The 21,002-nt window shown below is 32.3% G+C and overlaps 1 protein-coding gene across 1 annotated transcript in view; it reads left to right on the top strand.

Annotated features, from left to right (window-relative positions):
- Positions 1 to 21,002, top strand: part of LOC123714681 (Down syndrome cell adhesion molecule-like protein Dscam2) — a 120,295-nt gene that overhangs the window by 82,623 nt on the left and 16,670 nt on the right. Inside the window, 9 exon segments of the mRNA XM_045669047.1 lie at positions 2,543 to 2,765; positions 14,558 to 14,804; positions 15,346 to 15,499; positions 16,404 to 16,555; positions 16,967 to 17,057; positions 17,578 to 17,744; positions 18,248 to 18,393; positions 18,840 to 18,975; positions 20,106 to 20,225. Of these exon segments, the coding sequence (XP_045525003.1) occupies positions 2,543 to 2,765; positions 14,558 to 14,804; positions 15,346 to 15,499; positions 16,404 to 16,555; positions 16,967 to 17,057; positions 17,578 to 17,744; positions 18,248 to 18,393; positions 18,840 to 18,975; positions 20,106 to 20,225 (1,436 nt within the window).

Raw genomic sequence — 21,002 nt, 5'->3', positions numbered from 1 at the left:
AGCCCATCATAAATTCAAATTCGAATGCAAATGTATTGACAATATTGAAGCATTGATTTTGCGCACAAAATGGAGTGCAATCTAATAAATTTTCAATTGGGCTACAAAATACGAATTTGAGTAACAAAAACACATTCTATTTAGTGGTTTCCAAAACGTGACTGAGCGCATTGAGTAGTGTAAATTCCATATATGCGATGTAGGTACGAGGGTGTCGTTTTGTTGACTGCAATATATTGACTTCATTGTGTTTTTTTTTAAATTTTCTCTTTGGTTTATTACCGTACACATAAATAGAACTTCAATACAAATTATGTAGACGTTTGAATTGATCTTGGGTGATACTGCATGGAATAAAATCAACTCCTTCTTACAGTGGTACAAATAAACATGGTATAAAATGTTATACCAAGAATTACCTAAGTATAAGCAAAATTTCTACTAATAAACCAGGAATGACTTAAACCTAGTATAACGTCGGTGGAACTGATCATACTAGCGTTATTCCAGTCACCATCCAAGTTTAAAACTGACATAACCTAAACTATGACTGACGGATATTTAATGAAAGCCGTTTAAACAATGTTTTGAGAGGGAACAAGTTCATGGTAGATTACATGGCGACTCTGGCTTTACTTACACTCCATATTTATTTACAACAGTACTTAATCCGACTTCTCATAAAGCAGCATACAATTATGCCCGCATTAGAACTCGCAATATAATAGTGTAGAGAGATGTTTTGGCGTATGGTACAACCGATCAGGGGATTCAGAACATAAACAGAACCAAGATGTATATAGTATCATTGGCAGTCTTGCACAATATAGCCATTGAATTGAATGAGGAACCTATCTCTGATGATGATGATAATAAGACCCTGCCTCCACCACCAACAGTACCCTAATCTCAAAACACAGCGTGTTTTCTTGCTGTGTGGAGACACAGTGAGGGCCATATTTATTAAAGAAAACTTTTAAGTTTGATAGGTTTTTAAAAGAGTTATTTTAAGAAATAAAATATTTTTAATATAGTCTATTTATTTTTGAAACATTTTTATTGTATTATTCTATTTATTTTAAAGTGACTACTAAAGTCTTCACTAGAATGTCTGTCTGTAATTTTAGATTTATCTTTATTTAGCTGTGTATCTTAATTCATTTTTGAATCTTATTGAATTGTATTCCTTTTGAAAACGCTAATTTTCAAAATTTAGGTTTTATTAATAAATATTTAAACCAATAAAACATTATATTTATTTTTAATTGACTACTAAAGTCTTCAATAGAATGTCTGTATGTAATTTCTATATTTATATTATATTAGTGTTCTTTTTGAAAGTGCTCATTTTCCAGAGCTTGAAAATTATGCATATCTGCATATAAGGCTTCCCTGATACTAAAACTATCTTTGCTTTGCTTTCTGTAACAAATAAGAGAACATTAATTTAGGCTCTGTTCATGCACAACTAAAAAACAATTATGTGTTTTGATTAAGCAATGTAGTTTCTTAGATACATCATTCTTCCACCTTAAGTAGGTATTCGTTAAAATAAACCACTTTTCTGTTATTTCGCTCCAATCCTTCATTTTCTCCTTTTTTGTGTTCGTACTTAAAACTTTGTTTTCAATTATGGATCAGTATTTTTGAAATTCTTTACCCAATATTGTGACTTCTTCTATTCGAGTCATGAATTAGGTATTTCTATTAACTTTGATTGTTTGACAAGTATAATATATAGACATATTACATAACGATGTGACCGTGTCACATGCTACAGGGTACGGTTGTTATATTTTCTATAAAGTTCTGGATGATATGAAACTCTTTGCTTATTAGTACATTCAATGCATGTTTTTAAAAAAAATATATCATTTATGTTAATGGAACCTGCTGCTAAAGCCTTTTTATCTATTCATCAAAATATATGCTACTATTAAGAGCATTTTTAAAATTAATTTTACATAAAGCCACTTTTAATTTGAGGTTTTTGTTTACATTTTCCCGGTAACACTTAGCGTAAAGACGAGCTAATCCTTAAATTATAGCGTTGTTGAAAGAAAATTACACAGCTTATTTTTTAACGTGAGATTTAATGAAGAATTAAACTTTGTTTCATTTTATGGCTATAATCAATACATTTATAAGTCTTTTTTAAGAGATTACGACTACTTGCGTCACTAAAAATAGGTTAATAAAGAAGGTAAAAAGATTTTTTATACAGTCAGGTTTAATCGCATGGTAATTGAGCATACAATATTGTAAACAGTACACTTCAATGCTTCCTATCTCATTTTCTCCCACGTTAAATCTTATTAATTTATGTGGCTGTCTCTCTTTACTGTCCCTTTTTTGTTTTATCGACTTTCAAATCACAACGATGCCGAGGAAATTTTCTCTTCAAAACGAACTATAAAAACACAGCCACTTAAACTAAAAATTGACTCAAGTACATTTCTGTCACCAGGAACAATGATTTCCATATAATAATTATATGCATCTAAAAAGTTCATACTAAACATATTTTTTTATATTGTTATAGGTGGTACCGAGAGACGTCTGGTGGAGCGTTAAGACAAATTCGTGAAGGTGAAGGTGCAGGGCGGTACAACCTAATAGCAGACGCACTTAGCATCCGGCGAGCTGAGTTGAGTGATGACGGTCGTTGGGCGTGCCGAGCTGCAAATACCCACGGCCACTTGACTTTGCGACTGCACCTCGCACTACGCGCTCACCTAACCGTACATGTACAGCCGCATACACAAGTGAGTGGTAATTTGTACATAAATGTATATATCTTCGTATATTTACTCCACCAAAAATTAAAAAAATGCCTTACCACTTTAGCAAATGCAATGTTTATATGTTTCCGTATTTAATTTGGACTTAGCTAACATAGACTTTAATTATATGATATGTTAAACACTAACATTTATACATTATTATCATTTATACACCTTTTATTGAAGAGGTCTTATAGTTTGAATAAATATGAAAGACAACAGACCTAACTGTTGTGTAATGTCATTTATTTATTTATCTATTTCCTTGGTTCTTAGTAAGTTAATATCAATACAATAGAAAAGTTATTAATATAAAATCGTAATATAAACAAAACAAGAAAAACTAAACCCTTATCCTTTTTATAACTAATTATATATATATATTGTAAATTCAGCCAGTGTGCAACTAAGTATATCCGTCTCACACGCAAAATCATTCAGGGTGCGCAAGACACGCGAAAATGGCGCTTTTCTGGTTGTACGCGCTCGAGGCACTGCAAGCAATTGCTACTGCATACGCAGCTCCAGTCTCGCCAACATTTCCGCATTTTATATTAACTTTTTTATGTGATATAGATGAATAACGTGTCTCATGTATGTGTTATTCAAGTATAACTTACATTTAAGTAATATTGATAGAATAAATAAATAAAAAGCGTTAACTTTGGCATAAATTATTAGAGGGTTGTTTGTGTATTAGCAACAGAAATATATCGTTCCATTAGCACCAGCCTCGGGATGAAAGCTTTTAATTATTTCGAACCTATTCCGAGAAAACATCAGTCGTGTATAGCATAAGTGCTTCTAATTAGTTAATAGGTATTATATTTTCTCTCGTCATTCCCTTTATTCAAAATAAACATTCTTGTTCTATTGTGATCTTGATTGGGGCCTATGTCGGGTTGAATACCTTAAGGGCGTGTGGAGGGCTGAGGTGTTTTTAGTATGTAGGCTTTTGCCCCTCTGAATAGCAGAAGGCTTTGAGTGTGGAGCAGTCCCACGGTCCCCGCGTCAAGTTCGACATCCGGCTTAGGACGGCGTAAGTGCATTTCCACCGAAAAGAAAAGTATTTATACTTACGACTTTGAAACTCGAATTGATTTTTATTTTTATGTGCACATAGAAACGATTATGAAAACCATACTGAGATAGCCAAGTCTTAAACCAAACTAAGTCAGTCAAACATAGAAATTTCACCTACTTGTCTAAAACAGAAGAAAGAGGCATTTTAAGATTAGATTATTATAGAGGGTTTTACTAGGTTGTAAAGACTGGATTATTGTTCTATATTATCGATTCTGCCTATAATTAAGAAGTGGAATGAATGTACTAATAAATGATTCATAGATAAGATATAAATTACAAATATATTCAATCTAGCCAAAGCTTACCAATTTTAGGGTCACAGAATATATAATCTTAAAAAGTATATAAGGATAAGGCACACATCTGATCTGATGTGATCTATAAAGAAATATCATCAATGAAAGGGACCCCAGGTCCTGTTATCTCACTAACTAGTTAATATTTACAAGAACTTTAAATTATTTTATAAAATGATTAATGTCGTATTAAAAGTCAAATCAATTGTGAAGTACATACACCTGTTTATGAATTAAATTATTGAAGCGCAATTATCAATAAGTCTTTGAAGTGTAATTGCATTCGTAAAAGCATTTTCATAATTTACTGTTCCCAAGTGTCATTTAAACTACTAAAGTGAAAATATTTTCCGACCTTTTTAATCTTATTTGTTGAAATAATGTGTGATATTAACTGAAGAGAGGTTTTTTATTCAGTTCCATTGTCTTAAATGTGTGTAAATAATAATAATAATAATAAATGGCGCTACAACTTTTGTAATTCTTGTCCTAAGATTTCTGTATCTGTTTCATGATCATTTATTAATCGAATAGGCAAGTAGGTGATCAGCCTTCTGTGCCTGACGCACGCCGTCGACTTTTTGGGTCTAAGGCAAGCCGGTTTCCTCACGATGTTTTGCTTCACCGTTCAAGCTAATGTTAAATGCGCTCATAGAAAGAAAATCCATTGGTGCACAGCCGGGGATCGCTGGAGCCACTGTAGAATTTTTCAACAACTATTTTAAATTTATGACATATCGGAAATAGATAAAGCAACATCCTTTACAACAGTTAATATTTAAGTAAATATTTAAAAACTTAGATATATTTAATTAGATATATTAGACATATATACAATTAAAAAATATTTACAATTATCTTAACCTACAAAGTAATAATTACAATATTAAAAATCAAAACAAATTTTATTAGATTGGCTCCTGTAGCAGTGTACCTTTAACGGTGGCAGCATTTCCTCGCTGTATTGCGATACTTTTTCGTTGAGCTCGGGAAAGCTCCAGCTCTGGGTTCATCGGTACTATCTATCAGGCACCAACTTAAATATTTAAAAAGCGCCTTGAGTCTCACGGCCCAAGAGAGTGTACTCCAAAGGGAACAAAATCGAAGTCGGAGGAAAGACTTTTATATTTGTGCCGTTTATATTTTTCTGCCTAACCTTCTTAAGATATATAGATTTTTGTTTACTAATTAACGGTCAGGTTATCGAAATTATATTCTTGCGGGCTAAAAGTAAATAAATTTATTGTATAAATCCTGTATTAAAATTCCAACAGAGCGATAACAATAGACTTTCTGTTTGTTACTAGTTTTGTATAAATTCTTGTTATTTCGACAAATGTGTCGGGCAAACGAGGGTAAGGGGTTGGCCAGTTAGAAGGGACCTTATTCAGCCCGTAACAATTCGGGCGGAGTGAATGTGCTCTTTGCAATTTTAAACAATCAACGGACCTTAAGATTTTCGTTCCATTCTACTTTTCTTTCTCTTGAAATGTTCGGGTTTTGGGGCTTTGAGTAATTTGTTCATTGTAAATGTACTAGATTTAAGGGCATCTTAAAAGTAGGAAGGAACAATCGATAGAAATTCTTACGTGTATTTTTTTCTATAAAGCTATTTTATAATGGTGTCTTTGTCAAGAAATCGTAAACTCTTTATTGTATCAATTTTTTTTCTTATTTATTATGTTATAACAAACCAGTGAGTAAGTCCAAGTTACGATAAAATAAACACGTTTCGTTTAAAACGTCTCCTTTCTAAACTGATTTATACAAACATCCTCAAAACAAACAAACAAAATGACCTATTACATTACAATACCAATAAATATAGTTACCTTTTTGAACTGGTTCTCCAAAGATGTCTTGGCATCCGATATCGCTATTTGATATTTCGAAAATCGTAATATATAACACGCCCTTAATTTGAGAACTGGCAGTAATTGTAAAATTAAAAGCATTTAGCATTGAATATGTATTTATTTATTGACGTTCATAAGTGTACATTGTGTTACCTAAATGAATAAATGAATTTGATATAACATTCTATAAAATACCCTTATAATACAATATAATCATAAATGCTCTAATAGTATTTATAAAAAAAATTGTAGGACTAAAAATTAAAACCCGCTAAAATTTTGTTGTAACAAATGTATTGTAAGTTTAAATTCAGTACAGCTCTGAACCAAATGTATCAATTTGTAACATTTGTTAGCCGCAGTTTGGACCGCATTGTGTACCGATAAATCATATTCCACAGTAAACTTTATTTAAAAGAGTAATTGTTTTATGGGACTGCCATTGTAGTTCTATTTTTTATGCATCATTTATTCATTGGTTAAATGGTTAGCATATTTGAACATAGAAAACATATTTGAAATAAAAATATAAAAAAAGTTATATTTTGTGTTCTGTCAGCAGTATTGGCCTAGTGGCTTCAGCGTGCGACTCACGTCCCTGAGGTCGTAGGTACGATCCCCAGCTGTGCACCAATGGAAAGTCCATTGTCCAGTCCTTTCTATGTGCACATTTAACATTCGCTCGAACGGTAAAGGCAAACATCGCAAGGAAACTGGCTTGTCTTAGGCATAGAATGCTGATCACCTACTTGCCTATTAGATTATGAAACTATCGACGGTCCCTACACACAAAGCCACATGTCCAAAATAGATGTTTTCAGGAGAGCATAAGTAATGTTTGAATCTCTCTAGAAATTTATCTATTCTCTTATTGATATAATTTTGATCTGAAATGAATTATAAGATATTTGAAGTTAGTGATTCTATTAACCATTTGTATATACAAATATATAATATTTGTGTATAAATATTTATACGCGTTTTAATTACAAACTTGATAGATGACTATTTCTTCATTAAAAAATTTTATATAACCCTGTTGATAGATGACTATTTCTTCATTAAAAAATTTTATATAACCCTGTCGAGCAAGTCTAAGTTAACTGTTTCTATGTAGGAGATATCAAATCAATAATATCATCTACTTTTTCAATAAATTTATTTTAAAACTTGTACTTATGTTATTATAATGAAAGGTACAACTTCAATATTCTAAGATTATTAATTACCCTTTAACGTAAAAAAATATACTTCTCTAGACATATCTCTTTATACGTAGTTATTTTTTATAAGAGTACGACTGCATTAGAGAATGTTAATAACGACATATACTGAAATAAAAATAATAATCAGCATGATTTTTTATTACTGGACTTATTTAGGTTAAGGTTTTAGTAACCAATTATACTTAGGGTCCTTCAAGAATAGAGCGTACAAATTCTAAAAAGGCCGATAACGCACTCGCGAGCCTGCAGCATTGAGAGTGTCCATGGGCGGTATCACTTAATCTTACTTATCAGGTGGTAAGCCTCGTTGCCACGTGCCCGTTTGGCCCATTTTATAAAAAAAAACTATAGCTATCTTAAAAAAAACATATTTAAATTCTAAAGCTTCAGGCCCTTGAATTGTAACTTGTATTGTTTCCATTCCCAATAATTTTTTCATATATTTTAGCCAGTATTTAGTATGTAGCCATTCTTTGAGATTTTAAATTAAATTCTTCTATGACTGTATAGGGTGGGATATTCTGTTTAGCACAACAAAGCAGCGTATACGTCATTAGGTACATAAATGATATTGTTTTTACTGATCTTTCTATAAACGCATGAACGCTATCTACCTCGTTTTGAGTAGAGTTCCTCCCTTTCAAAGAAAAAATGTCACAAGTCTAACTTACATTAGTTGTTTACAATACGATTGCGATTCTAGATTGCGCACTTGTTTGCCCAGAATCTAAAATCTTTAACACCGGCTTCAACCTTTTCCTTACAAAAGAAAACAAACAATTTTGCACTTCAGATATCAAACAATTGTTTCGTCCCACATGTAACAAACAGCTTCTTTTATTCCAACACCAAAAATAATAAAATTATATCCAAATATAATTTTACTGTTTTAATGTTTGGTTAGAACGCTGATGTTAGCATTTGGGGTTTAGCAGACGATTTCCACAAGCCGAAGTAACAAAAATTCGTCAATAAAGTTTAATACGATAGCAACGATTATCGGCAGTAAAGTAATTTACATAATTCATGAAATGTGTTATGAATAAACTGATAATAAAGTAACACGCATCATTAATTATGAGTTATCGTGCCCTGATCATGAAGAAGCGGATACGAAGATAGCATTTCTTGCTTGTCAACAAAATATTGATTCTACTATTACAATCAGAACTTCTGAATCTGATATAGTGGTCATCATGTTGGCGAATATGGAACACCTGCAAGCAACAGTAGAGGTCTGAATGGATCTTGAAGTTGGCAATGCACGACGAGACATCAATGTTTCTGCTTTCTACAAAAAATTAGGCCCAAAACATTCTAAAGCGCTTTCAGCTTTTTATGCGTTCACTGGTTTGCGATTTCAATCAGGCATTGTATAAACGAGGAAAAATGAGACCTTCGCAAATTCTGATGAATTCAGAAATTTTCCAAAAAGCATTTCTGGATTTGGGATCAACGGAGCAGAATGTGAAGGATTCTTTTAACATCATACAGTCTTTTACATGTCATTTGTATGGGTTGAAAAAATTAAACGATGTCAATCAAGCCAGGAGTGCCATATTTAATAAGACCTATAAAGTAAAAGACAATGAATATCCGTAATTACGATGCGTGCAACTTGCTACCCTGTTAATCGGAGTTACTCTAGCAAGTGTTACGCACAAGATTCATTGCATGCTTATGGAGTAAAGCCCATAATGCAAAAACTACTAATCTTTTACCAACAGACTATGGATGGAAAGTTGTCGACGGATAGTTCGAAATGGTCTGGTTTGCAGGTGATCAATGGCCGAAAGCTTATTAAGATGTTAAGATGTCGAGAATATCAGGAGTTATATTCTCGAGGATACTCCAGAATCAGGTATATAACTTCTCCAATAATTAAAAAACACGTTATTGATTAAAATTTTTTTTTTTTATAATTTGTAACAGATACGCAATCTGAGGATGGAATCGAATCAGAAGAGGAATATACTACCGATGAAGATGATGATTAATTGATCAATTAATTATACAAAATTATATTTCTTACAATCCCCATTTTCATCGTGGTACTATTAAGTGACGTAAGTCCCACTGATAGTTTTTCGGTACATGAAAAAGAATGTTTGACGGTATATATTGCCTTATGGTTATAGCTTTATTATTGGAGGTATACACAAATCGAACACCGGCGTCAGATAAAAGTGGCACAAAAAACTTTAAAATATTTAATCTTCTAGAATTCTAGGTCCACTGCCTTTTTTATTTGCTTCATACGACTCGCAATAAAAGACCACTGATGAGAAAGATCCTCTAGATTCCAAAAAATAAAGACGTGCTAGCTGAAACAATTCAGAAACGAATAAAGTAGTAATTTAGAGTTAGCAATATTCACTAATAACTTTGATCTATTGTTACTTATGTTTCACTGTAATATAGTGATATTATTAATGCAAAATAACAATAAAATACACCACTTAACTGTATTATAATAGTGCGTTCTACTAGGGTAACACTCCGTGAAAAACGTTAAGTTCAACATGACGCCTGCTCGCGTCGATTGGCACGCTTTTAAGATCGTAGTACAAAGGTATGTATAGTTGGCCGTATATACGATATCAATACTTTGAAACCAATCTACTTGTTTATCTAGTAATCCACAAAATATTACAAAAAAATCTTACATACACAAAAAGGTCTACGAGATAAAACCAAAAATGAAATTTAAAAAAAAATGTGAATTTTGATATGTCTTTATATACGTAGGGACCGTCGAGATGATCATAAAACAGATACAGAAATATGAGGCCCAGACCTAAGAAAAGGTTGTAGCGCCATTGATTTATTTTGTGTTCTATGACAACGATGGGTCAAGTGAAGGGTTCGACGCTAGATTTTGTTGTAAACTGCTCGTGTTGAGCGCGTCCGTACGATTGGGAGTCGTGTAACAGGGATTGGAGAAGTGCATATGTTTAAGCATTATATTACCGCTTAAAGCATAGATGGTACATAAATGTATTTTTAACTACACATACACGTAATTAAACGAATCTATAATGTATATTCACATATAACTAATTTGCGTTATATATATTTTAAACATATTTTTTCTTCATTCTAATCCAAATAGGTAAACAGAGTTTCAGTTTTAGTAAGGTTCATACTGTTAACTGTTTTGTATTTTAAGCTTTTAGAATAAAGCACACTAGTTAGGAGTTCATACAGACACTGAGGAAATTAGATTCGGGAGCACATTAGCGTTCTCGCATGACATCTTTTGTCAAAGTTAAACCGTATATATAAGTAATGGTTGCGATTTAATTGTTTATCATACAGTAATTTCCTTTTATTATCTTAAAAGGACGAATTTAGCGGATAAATTGCTGAGCAGGACGGGTTCCCATTTAGTAAGGATTTATTAACTTCCGGGCTATATATCCAAATTAGTAGTCATTGCTACGAATCATAAATTTATCTATAAAGACGGTCGTGTATACCATATTGAACAAGCTGACTCGTAAAAAAAATGTTTAGACAATAAACAATCCTTTACTTTACTTTACAACGATATACGCTCGTACTTCCTGTAAATTCACTGGTCAAGTTTTCTATACATATTTTTATTGCTACGTCAATAATACGATTCGCGTATTATGTATGAGTAAGAATAATTTCGAGGTGGATTTTGAATTAACACGATTTATTCAAAAATCCTGTGCATTATTAAATTAGCATCCAGATTTCACTACACATCATAATATTAATCTGTGTTGGTACTTATTTACATTGCAAATTAAATGTATACACGCCGGACGTGCTGTAAACATATTATTTAATAACATGTTAACTGAAATATATTATATTCACTGTAGTATTCGATGGACTAGTAGATAAGCGTACAAATCTGAACACTGAGGTCGTGCATTTGATTCCCAGATGTGCATAATGTTATTTGGTATTTAGAAAGAGACTGTGAGTGTTTAATTATTGTTATTATATGTTGGAACGTCATTTAATAAGACGTGCACTAGTCAATAATAAAAAAGTTATAGTGATTACTTTTTTAAATAATTAATTAATTAAATATTTATATACTCGTACCACATACAATTACTAATGTATCTAAAGTTCGCGCTGTGTAACGAGCTCATTACGTAGTTTGGATGTACTGTAAACACCCACAAAAACTATGTTAATAGTTTTAACTTCCAAAACAGGTAAAGTGCAGAGGAGCGTTGTTTTTAAAATAGTAAAATGAATCATTTTTTGATCGTGTTAGTAATCTAACGAATAATTTTGTATTTCACAGGTTATATTGTTTATAGTCTAATTAGAGATTCAGCTATTTAGTACTCGATAAACAGCTTAAGAAAGCTTTAGTTGAATAATGTTAATGAAATTAATTCACAAATTACTTGTATTATTTAAACACCATAAAGTATCGTATTTTTATAATCTACGTATCTTATCTATAATTGCTGAAAGAGAGGTATGCAGCGAAGTGTTAAATAGTAACAAATAAATCCAAATGTTATCGCTTTTAATATAAAACTTCCCGTATTTTAGGAATCCTCAGTAGCCTAGCGTACTGTGATCATATTTAAAACTTAAATTTTCTTATTTCAGCATTTTCAAAGAGTTGGTTAACAGAGCGCAAGTCACAGCTTTTGAGTTTTTGTTTATGTATATCTATACTTAATACTAGATGCATTTTGTCCAATAGAAACAAAAGTTAGCATTTTCCTCAATCAAACTGAATTTTGAAACAAATAAAACCAACAGCGCATTTTCCCATTTCATACCTGTCACGTTTGACACATTAATAAATTATTCATTTTAATAGAATAAATACATTTGAATCACTTGAAAACACTCGCAAATATTTAAAGAAGTTGATTCTTTGAAAGATTAGGTTACATTATTGTTTTTGGGTTTCACAGCAAATTCGGTTGTTTGTTTAGGACGAGGTCCGTGTTTGTCGGAACATGTTTTTACAACCCTGACGGAATCCGAATATCAAATTTGGATATAAATAGGTCCGTCCCGAATATTATTCATTTGTGGTTGAGGATTCATTTTAGCTTACTTGAACTGGAAAATAATTGAATAGGCCTAAATACAGTATTGGACTAATGTCTAAACGTCTTTGGGTAGGATGCCTGGCGAACCCCGAGGGCCCATGTTAAGGGTGTGTGAAGGGCTAAGGTGTTTTTAGTGGGTGGGGTCTCACTACCCCTCTGAATAGCAGAGGGATTTGAGTATAGATCCAGCGCCACAGTCCCCGCGTCAAGCTAAACCTACATGGCGTGGGCCTGCGTAAGCGCATTTTCACCTCATTAAAAAAAAACGGCTAAACGTGCAGGTTGACACACTGAAGTTGTGCTTTCACTCACTCACTCGATTAACAATTGTCAGTCACTAACGGTAAACATAGCGAGAAAACCAGCAAGTCTTAGACCCGAAACCAGAATATGGGTCAGTATAGAAAGCTCAACACACAAAGCTTTAGTGCTAGATATAGAGTACACACTGTTAAATTAACAAACCATCATGTGTAGAAGTCCAGAAGCGTGCATGAAAACAAAAGCTATCCTATTGTACGTCAGAAATATAATTTAAAGGATTTAGGAAAAAAAATTTAATAACCTGAACATCAGTTTATCCGTGGATAATATAGTTGTATCATACTGAGCATATGCTCCTGCCTCGTTTCAGTATGAATTCGTATGAATTCTAAATTTCACCAACATCACCTTGATGGCTGGAAATCTTCCACACAAGGAATTTTATTTAGCGAACTGCCCTTTTTGGGAGTCTCGCAGGCTCGTTTGCCCCCCTATTATATATAAAAATAATAATAACCTGGATTTAAATTCCGTCAAATCAATAATAATTTCAAAGTTGAAGTCACAAAAGTCTGATTACAGTAGGCTCAACTATAAAGCTCGGTAAGATGCGGGGCTTTACAACGTAACGATTGTAGAAGCTCTCGTGTCATAACGGGATATATTGAATTTCAACTATATCGCGTCCTGATATTCTTTATATCAACACTAGCGGATTCGACAGACGTTGTCCTTTCTTAACTATGAATATTGATTCGAATTTGTATAATTAACTAAAAATACTTTATGATAAACAAAACTCCTTGTTTTTCTGGCGCGTATATAAACAGTTTTGTTGGTATTCCGGCACTGGAACAGGCGACATATAACGGGCCATGTGAAAAACATGGATCTTCAGGATTAGTGACAGTAATTATTTTATTTACCAATATAATAATTGAAGCATTTATTTTAAACGATATAATTCTTTCTTACATCCTCTTTGACGATATTTGCAGCACGCATTCTGTCAATGTTATATCAAACGCCATAAGGTTACATGAAAAAAGTTTGAATTGTAAAGGCGCTATGCACACACAATAAATAATTTGCTATCGTAACAAAAGTATTCTTAAATTTTCTAAATTTCCGAACAACAATAAAATAATTAGCGAAATCGTTCCAGCCGTTTACGCGTGATGTCGTGACCAAGCGAAATAAGGATTCAGTAATAAATATATAATAGATAGATTCACGAGATTCATTTTAATGACATTTTGTTACTATGAGCAGTACAAGAATGAACGGAGCATACCTATTTCTGTAAAGAGACTTTTCATATCATTAAATTCAATATGCGCTCAGAAATTCAATAGGTTCGTCGAATTACGTCGGCTTCTGATATAAAATTTTATAGCGAACTCCAGTTCTCTTATTGGGTTGTTTGAATCATTTTGTAAATTGGAAACTTATTGACTAACGCAAAATAAGCGTAACTTATTATTTAGTACTGGTAAAATTAGGTTAATTTACGGTCATTGTATTCTTTAAGAGATATTGAATTTATATACTTTAAAAAGTGTATGTGTTGATGGGCTAAATTTATGTGGTGACTTTAAAGATCTTATCCGTAGTTTTGATTTCATTTCGTATTTCGTAGCAAATATAAATACATATATAAATAAATGAATAGCTTCTGAAACCATTGAAGGCAATGACTGCATAAATAGTAAGTATTCCTTACCGGTAAGGACAGATATGAATTGACATTTTCTTTTATTTCATTAAAAATAAAGTGCGAAACACTTTTGGACTTTAACACTTTGGAAAATTTATTTCTTCATAGAAAAATACAATAACTTAGTATTGTGTTATATAACTTAAATAACTATGGAAAGTCGCTGGAAAACACGGAACTTCTCATGAGAAATCTACATGGCAACTAACCATTATAACAAAAAAAATCAGAATGCACCTGATTTATTATTTTATTTTCTTTTCCAGGTAGTAAATAGTGGTGGAACAGCAATCATAAACTGTACGTGGGGTGGATGGCCATCTCCGCGACTAGAGTGGCTCCATAACGGTATCCCCGTGAGCACAGGTATCGCTGGTGGTCGTGTACGTGTACAAAATGGCGGCGAACAACTTGTTATAGCATCTGTACACCGCGCAGATAAAGGTGTATACCAGTGCATGGCAAGAAATGAGAGGGATTCCGCACAAGCAAGTGCTGAAATTAGATTAGGAGGTATTAGTTGTAAAAAATAAAATCTTAGAAATTGTGAGAGTAGCTATCTGATATATCTTGGGATTTCTGTGTCAAGAAACAAATATATTCATGTTTATTAAGTGTTTGCTTTTTCTTAAGATTGTGAAAATTGAACGCATTTAGAAGCACTTTCTTAATTTAAATTATATATCTATAGCTTCCACGTTCGTTGCGTATACGCAACCATTTAGGTTTGGGCTTGGCCTTATTATCAGGCTTACCGATTCGAGTTCGTAATCAATTATCTTCTTAATCAATCGTAATGATTCTTAATAATTTACGTATGACGTAGTTTTTGATGCAATTTATGTAAATCTGTTTTGTTAATTCATAAGATAATATAAAAATAAAACAACTTCTAATCAAATAAGATTATACTACTATATTTAACAGAAATTTTATTATAGAGTAGCTTTCCAAACAAAAATCTAATCAACAACGGAATCGCGTGAAACACCAAAGCAAGTGGAACTTTACCTACATCATAACACCTACAAACGAGAACATCTCATTATTTCAGACACGGCTCCAGAACTTCAATATACGTTTATCGAGCAAGTGCTGCGTCCAGGACAGGTAGTAACCTTAAAGTGTTCAGCTGCTGGATCACCTCCTCCCCATTTTACATGGATGTTGGACGGACAGCCACTCAATACAATGGCAAGAGGACATCGGTAAGATTTTAATATTCTAAATATACTTAACTTCGTGATCACATATCCCCTATACGGTCACTATGTTTTCTATTTTATTTCGAACACAGAAAAGATATAGAAAATAACGGCAAACAATCTTAGTTTAGTTAAAGTAATTAATAAATTAAAATTAACTTCAAAGGTTAAATTGATTGCCCTGACTTATTGTCGCTTTTACTTTTTCACACCCCTTCATCATACAATACAGGGCAAACCCAATTATTCCAGATTCCTCGGTCTAATAAAAACTATTTACGTAACTCAGCCACGTATCGTATATCTTCAGATTACAACACAAATTACCAGCAAATAGATATATTTAATGTGACTAAAGAATGCTTAAAATGCTCTGGTATCTCTTAATAATAATGGCTTTGTTATTCTTCCTTTATATTTAATATTTATTATAATGAGCAATGAATCTTAGAACATAGAACTTATAATCTAGAATTTGTTATGAATTTGTACTTTGTTATATTTTTTGTATAAATAGGTAAAACTGTGCTTTATATTTATGTTTGAATCTGTATTCCGTTTTTGGCTTTTGTGTATAATGTAATTGTTTAATGAGTAGCTGTAGGAATACTTTAATAAAATAAAAATATTCTAACTGAAGTATAAATAAAGTAATTACTCTGATCTCTGATTTCTTCCCTAAGAAAATCTTGAAATGTATTTCTTTCGTAGGCTGTATTTTACTGTGACAAGTTAGTACATACTATATTTAATTAAAGAACTATTTAAATGAATATAATTCTGTCTCTCCTATTGACTTATTTCTACTTGCCAAGCATCTCCTACTAGGCTTTGTTTTTGTATAAAATGTTATTCTCCAAGGTGAAGAGGAGCCAAGCATAATTTTAATAGCGACACAATCTTTCAGGTACAGTGTTGAGCAATTTGCGACAAAAAGCAATGACGTTGTGAGCTACTTAAATATATCTGCAGTGAGATCAGAAGACGGAGGCCTATACACGTGCAGAGCCGCCAACTCATTGGGAGAAATCTCGCATACATCTAGACTCAATATTTATGGTAACTTTTATTTACAATATTAGATCATTGTACTGAACGTAATTTTTTTAAGACTATGATATTTTTAGAATATTAAAAAACTATGTACTCTAGTATTAAGTGTTTAGTTATTTACAAATACGCATATAAGCGAACTGTTTACCCAATATAGCTGTTAAATATTTTGACCTTAAAACTCCTGAAAATCACTATATAAATAATATCAAACATAAATCTTACAAAAAAGCTTATAGATAATTTAATCATATTAAAACCGCTTATTTCTTGCCTATTTATTATTGTTACATCTACAACTACATACAATTATTTAGTTTGTATGAATATTTTATGATATGGCTTACTGATGGCATTTTGATACCTACGTAGTTTTGGGGTAGATTTTCAAGGGTTGTAGATTACGTCTGTTTTTAGGACCACCATACGTGAGATCAATTGGACCAATCAGAGCAGTCGCAGGCCGGGAACTGGTGCTGTACTGTCCTTATTCGGGCTACCCTATAAGGTTTTCTTGATATTTTCATAATTACTGGAATAGTTGTTATTTAATTAAGATTTCATTAAGGCTGACTTATTAAGACTTATTTTTATCAAATATTAAAGGAATTCTTTTTAATTTGTTTGGCCCTTTGCCCTCCTTTTTATTTAATTTTTATTGTATACCTTATTTAGGTATAATTGTAACGGAGTGGTAATACATAAAAACCAAATAAATAAATTACAAATTATTTTACAAAAATAAAATATATTATAAGCAACTGCATCAATAACAATGGCATTAAAAAAATTAACCAGCCAATAGCTATGAGATATAACGCAGTAGTCAAATGATTTAAAATTTAAATCATTTTAATATCATTTAACAGAAACAACAACAACTATATATTGGAAAAGTTCTAAATTTTGAATTTAATTTTTTTTAAACATCTCTACAAAATAGGCTACATATTAAACCGTTCTCCTTAAAAAAATTAATAATAAAATTATCTTGCCATAATAATAGAAGCCGTGGTGTATTCTTTCAGTTCTGTAAAATGGGAACGAGACGGTAATCAAGTAGAATGGGACAGCAGCGTCACTGGAGCTTTGAGGGTCGCCCGAGTGGAGGCCTCACACGGTGGGGCTTACACTTGCGCAGTAACAGGACCGCACGGGGAACTTGCTCGGAGGGAACTTCAGCTCGTTGTCTCTAGTCAGTCTAATTATGTTTCTTGTAGCGATAGTTTGTCTTATATAGTGTCTATCGGGCCGTTCAAGTATTAGAGCACTACAGGGTGGGACCCCCGTCTCCCAATCTTTGGATTTTATTATTTGGTGATTACATCAACAGTCATTATTTACTTTTGACACATTGTCTATTCTTGAAAACTAAATGCATTTTCGAGGATTCCTTCAAATTGAATACGTTTATATACTATGGTTTTTGAGAGCTTTGCTTACTTTTGCTGAGAAGAGGAGTGGGGGGGGGCTTATCTATAAGGGAGCAAAACGCCCAAAGAGGAGATTTTTCTTCAATTCTATATGTATTTTTGTAAAATAATAATCAATAAAGTTACTTTAATGTTCTGTTTCCTATGTAGGGTTACCCGGAGTAATACATAAGTCTTGTACCAACTTGATTCTTCTGAAACCTCTACTGCAAAACTATTCGTTATCTTTACTGCAAAGTTAACTTTAACATTATCATAATTTCAGATCCTCCAGAAATAGAGCCTTTTTCATTCTCTGCTAATCTCCAAGAAGGAAAGCGAGCTCAAGTGAGTTGTAGCGTTATCTCTGGAGACATGCCGGTGCATTTCATGTGGCTGAAGGATAATGGGCCTATACCATCTTCACTTCAGGTAAATAATAACGATATCTCTAGAATTATTCATATTTATTACATTATCTAAGTATAAGAAATGTATTCACTATTATTGCAATTTATAGTGTAACATTACCAAGTTCGAGTAATGTATAATGCAATGATCGGGAAAATGACCTTGACGTTTTAGAACTTTTCAACCCCTAAAAAAACAAAAGACAACTGTACTTAATAATGAAACAAATAATGTAATTGTACCGATTACCTAGACTGTCATTTGTTTATTTCTGTCAAATTGTGTTAACGTTGTGATGAAGAAAGACACAACTGTTATTTTATTAAAAGAATGTAAGGTTTATTCATTATATAAGAAATAAGGCAAATTTTAAGATATAAGATATTGAATTTCTTTATAATAGATCATAATAAATAAGTGCCAACTATACGTAAGAGACGGGTAGTTCAGAAAGCCTTATGATGTAGGTGGAAGAGCGAGGAGCGGATTTTTTCAGCAATCTTGTATTCAAAGAAGTGTCAGCCCGTCACAGCGGACTGTACACATGTGTCGCGTCCAACAACGCAGCAAAAGTTAACTATACCGCCGAGCTGGTGGTGAAAGGTAACGCCTAGATCCTGGCACTCTGCACCATGCACCAATCAGCTCGCACCACCTCACGCTTCAACACTGAAGTTACCAGAAAAATTGGGGAAAATTGATTTTTTTTTTTTTCATTTTGAATTACAAATTTTTCTGGTCTTTTTTCAAGCTATATAGAAATTCATTCGTTTAGTTATTTAGATGACTTAATTGAACAATAATTTATTTTAAAGGACGGTCCATCCTATGACTAAGTTTTTGTTTTATTTTTGTTCTGCACATCTTTGGATTACAGATGGCTAGAAGGAATGGGTAATAAATTTATTTCAAAAACTTTATTTCGTAAATATGGTACTGTGGTACTGTGAAACATCAAAATGATGTGTGATATTGTATTCTTTATCAATACAAATATTAGTTTTCCACTATATTTATACATGTCTGTGTAGTTAAATCTTATTGTTATTACCTTTCATCTTTCCTTTACTACTAAAAATTATGTACCACAAAAAAAGAGTCAGTGATGTTGAAACATTTTTTCTTAAAATAATAAGCTCTGAGTCACCGTGACCACGCACGCTGTAAAGCAAGCGACACGTCGAAAAAATTTAAATTTAAAATTATGTAAATAATTATAAGTTTATAATAATAATGCATAGCTTCAATTCGGTTAAAAAGTGTTTTCTTTCAATGTGTAAAAGCTATGTTAACAAAAGACAATACTAAGCTCGATATATTCTCTAAACGAAATAGACACACAATTGTCAATCGTAAGGATAAGGAGGAAGTTAGTGTAGTAAAGGGAACAATTAGACTCAAAATATAGTAACTAATACTTTGCCTTGAAATTGTGCAAATTACGCACAAATACTCACTAAGACATTTTAAAATTAATTATTAAACTATTTTTAAAAAAATTGGCAAAAATATAATTAAAATTTAAAATGCGTTATAGTCCAAACGAAACACATTTTTTTTATATTCCCCTATATATATGTTAACATACAAATTTTTATGCCGCTAGGTGAGGTAAGAACACTATAGCTATTGATGTACCTAACTCATAAGTTTTCCTTAAAAAATAATCAATAATATTAGTATGAAACACATTATAACAGATATATAAACCTCTAATTTCTCGCATGCTGCAGTATCACCAAAGTGGGTGACTGAACCAAAGGATGAAGCGGTGTTGGCTGGTGAGCCTGTAGCTATGAATTGTGAAACTACTGGCTCGCCCAACCCGCAGGTTACTTGGTTAAAACAGAGAGGTAGGACATTTTTGTTTTTACCATTTAGAAACATGGAAAACTATACCCAATCAGGCTAACATCTACAGTACAACCTCTGAGGAGTTGTTTGGTCTAATGCCTGCAGTTTTATTGTAGGACGTAAAGGCAAAATAAAATACAAAATACCATCCGTATCATCTCGACGTCCGCCGTTCCACAACTGAGCGTTTTCTAAGGCAGTATTTATGAGTTTCCTTGGGGGACGGTATCACTTAAGATCAGGTTTTTCTTTTATAGAACAGGGATCAAACGGGCAGGAGCCTCACATGATGTTCTTAATGCCACAGGGCTCGCGAGTGCCGGCCGGTGAACCTTCTACTCGTTTGCCTACTATTAGATTAAAAAACAAGGCTTTCTTCTTTTATCATGGCAATGGCATGGCAGAAAATAGTCTGTCATATAGGCAAGCGATATGTTGGTGAGCTTTGATTGTACGATTATAAGTTTAATCACACGCTTAAAAATAAATATAAATTAATTGAAATAATTCTATCTGATGGTGAATTACATTTGTTAATTTAGGCTTTAAACAAATATTTATTTCAGTATTAAAAGGTAATTAAGAAATGAAAAACATAGCAGTTATAAATTATTACACTAACACGTTATTATAACTTTTATGTTGTATGAAAGGAGTTTATTTGATTTCTTTACTTTATTTTTTGAATAAATACATATATATATATATATATACACACATAAGAAGTGAACTTTCACTGATGTAGATTCGGTTTAGATTAACCATTAAAATATACT

Source organism: Pieris brassicae, chromosome 9 (assembly GCF_905147105.1).
Source record: "Pieris brassicae chromosome 9, ilPieBrab1.1, whole genome shotgun sequence".
NCBI classification, from domain to species: domain Eukaryota; kingdom Metazoa; phylum Arthropoda; class Insecta; order Lepidoptera; family Pieridae; genus Pieris; species Pieris brassicae.
Note: the sequence above shows the minus strand (reverse complement) of the source record. Positions and strands in the feature narration are given on the sequence as shown.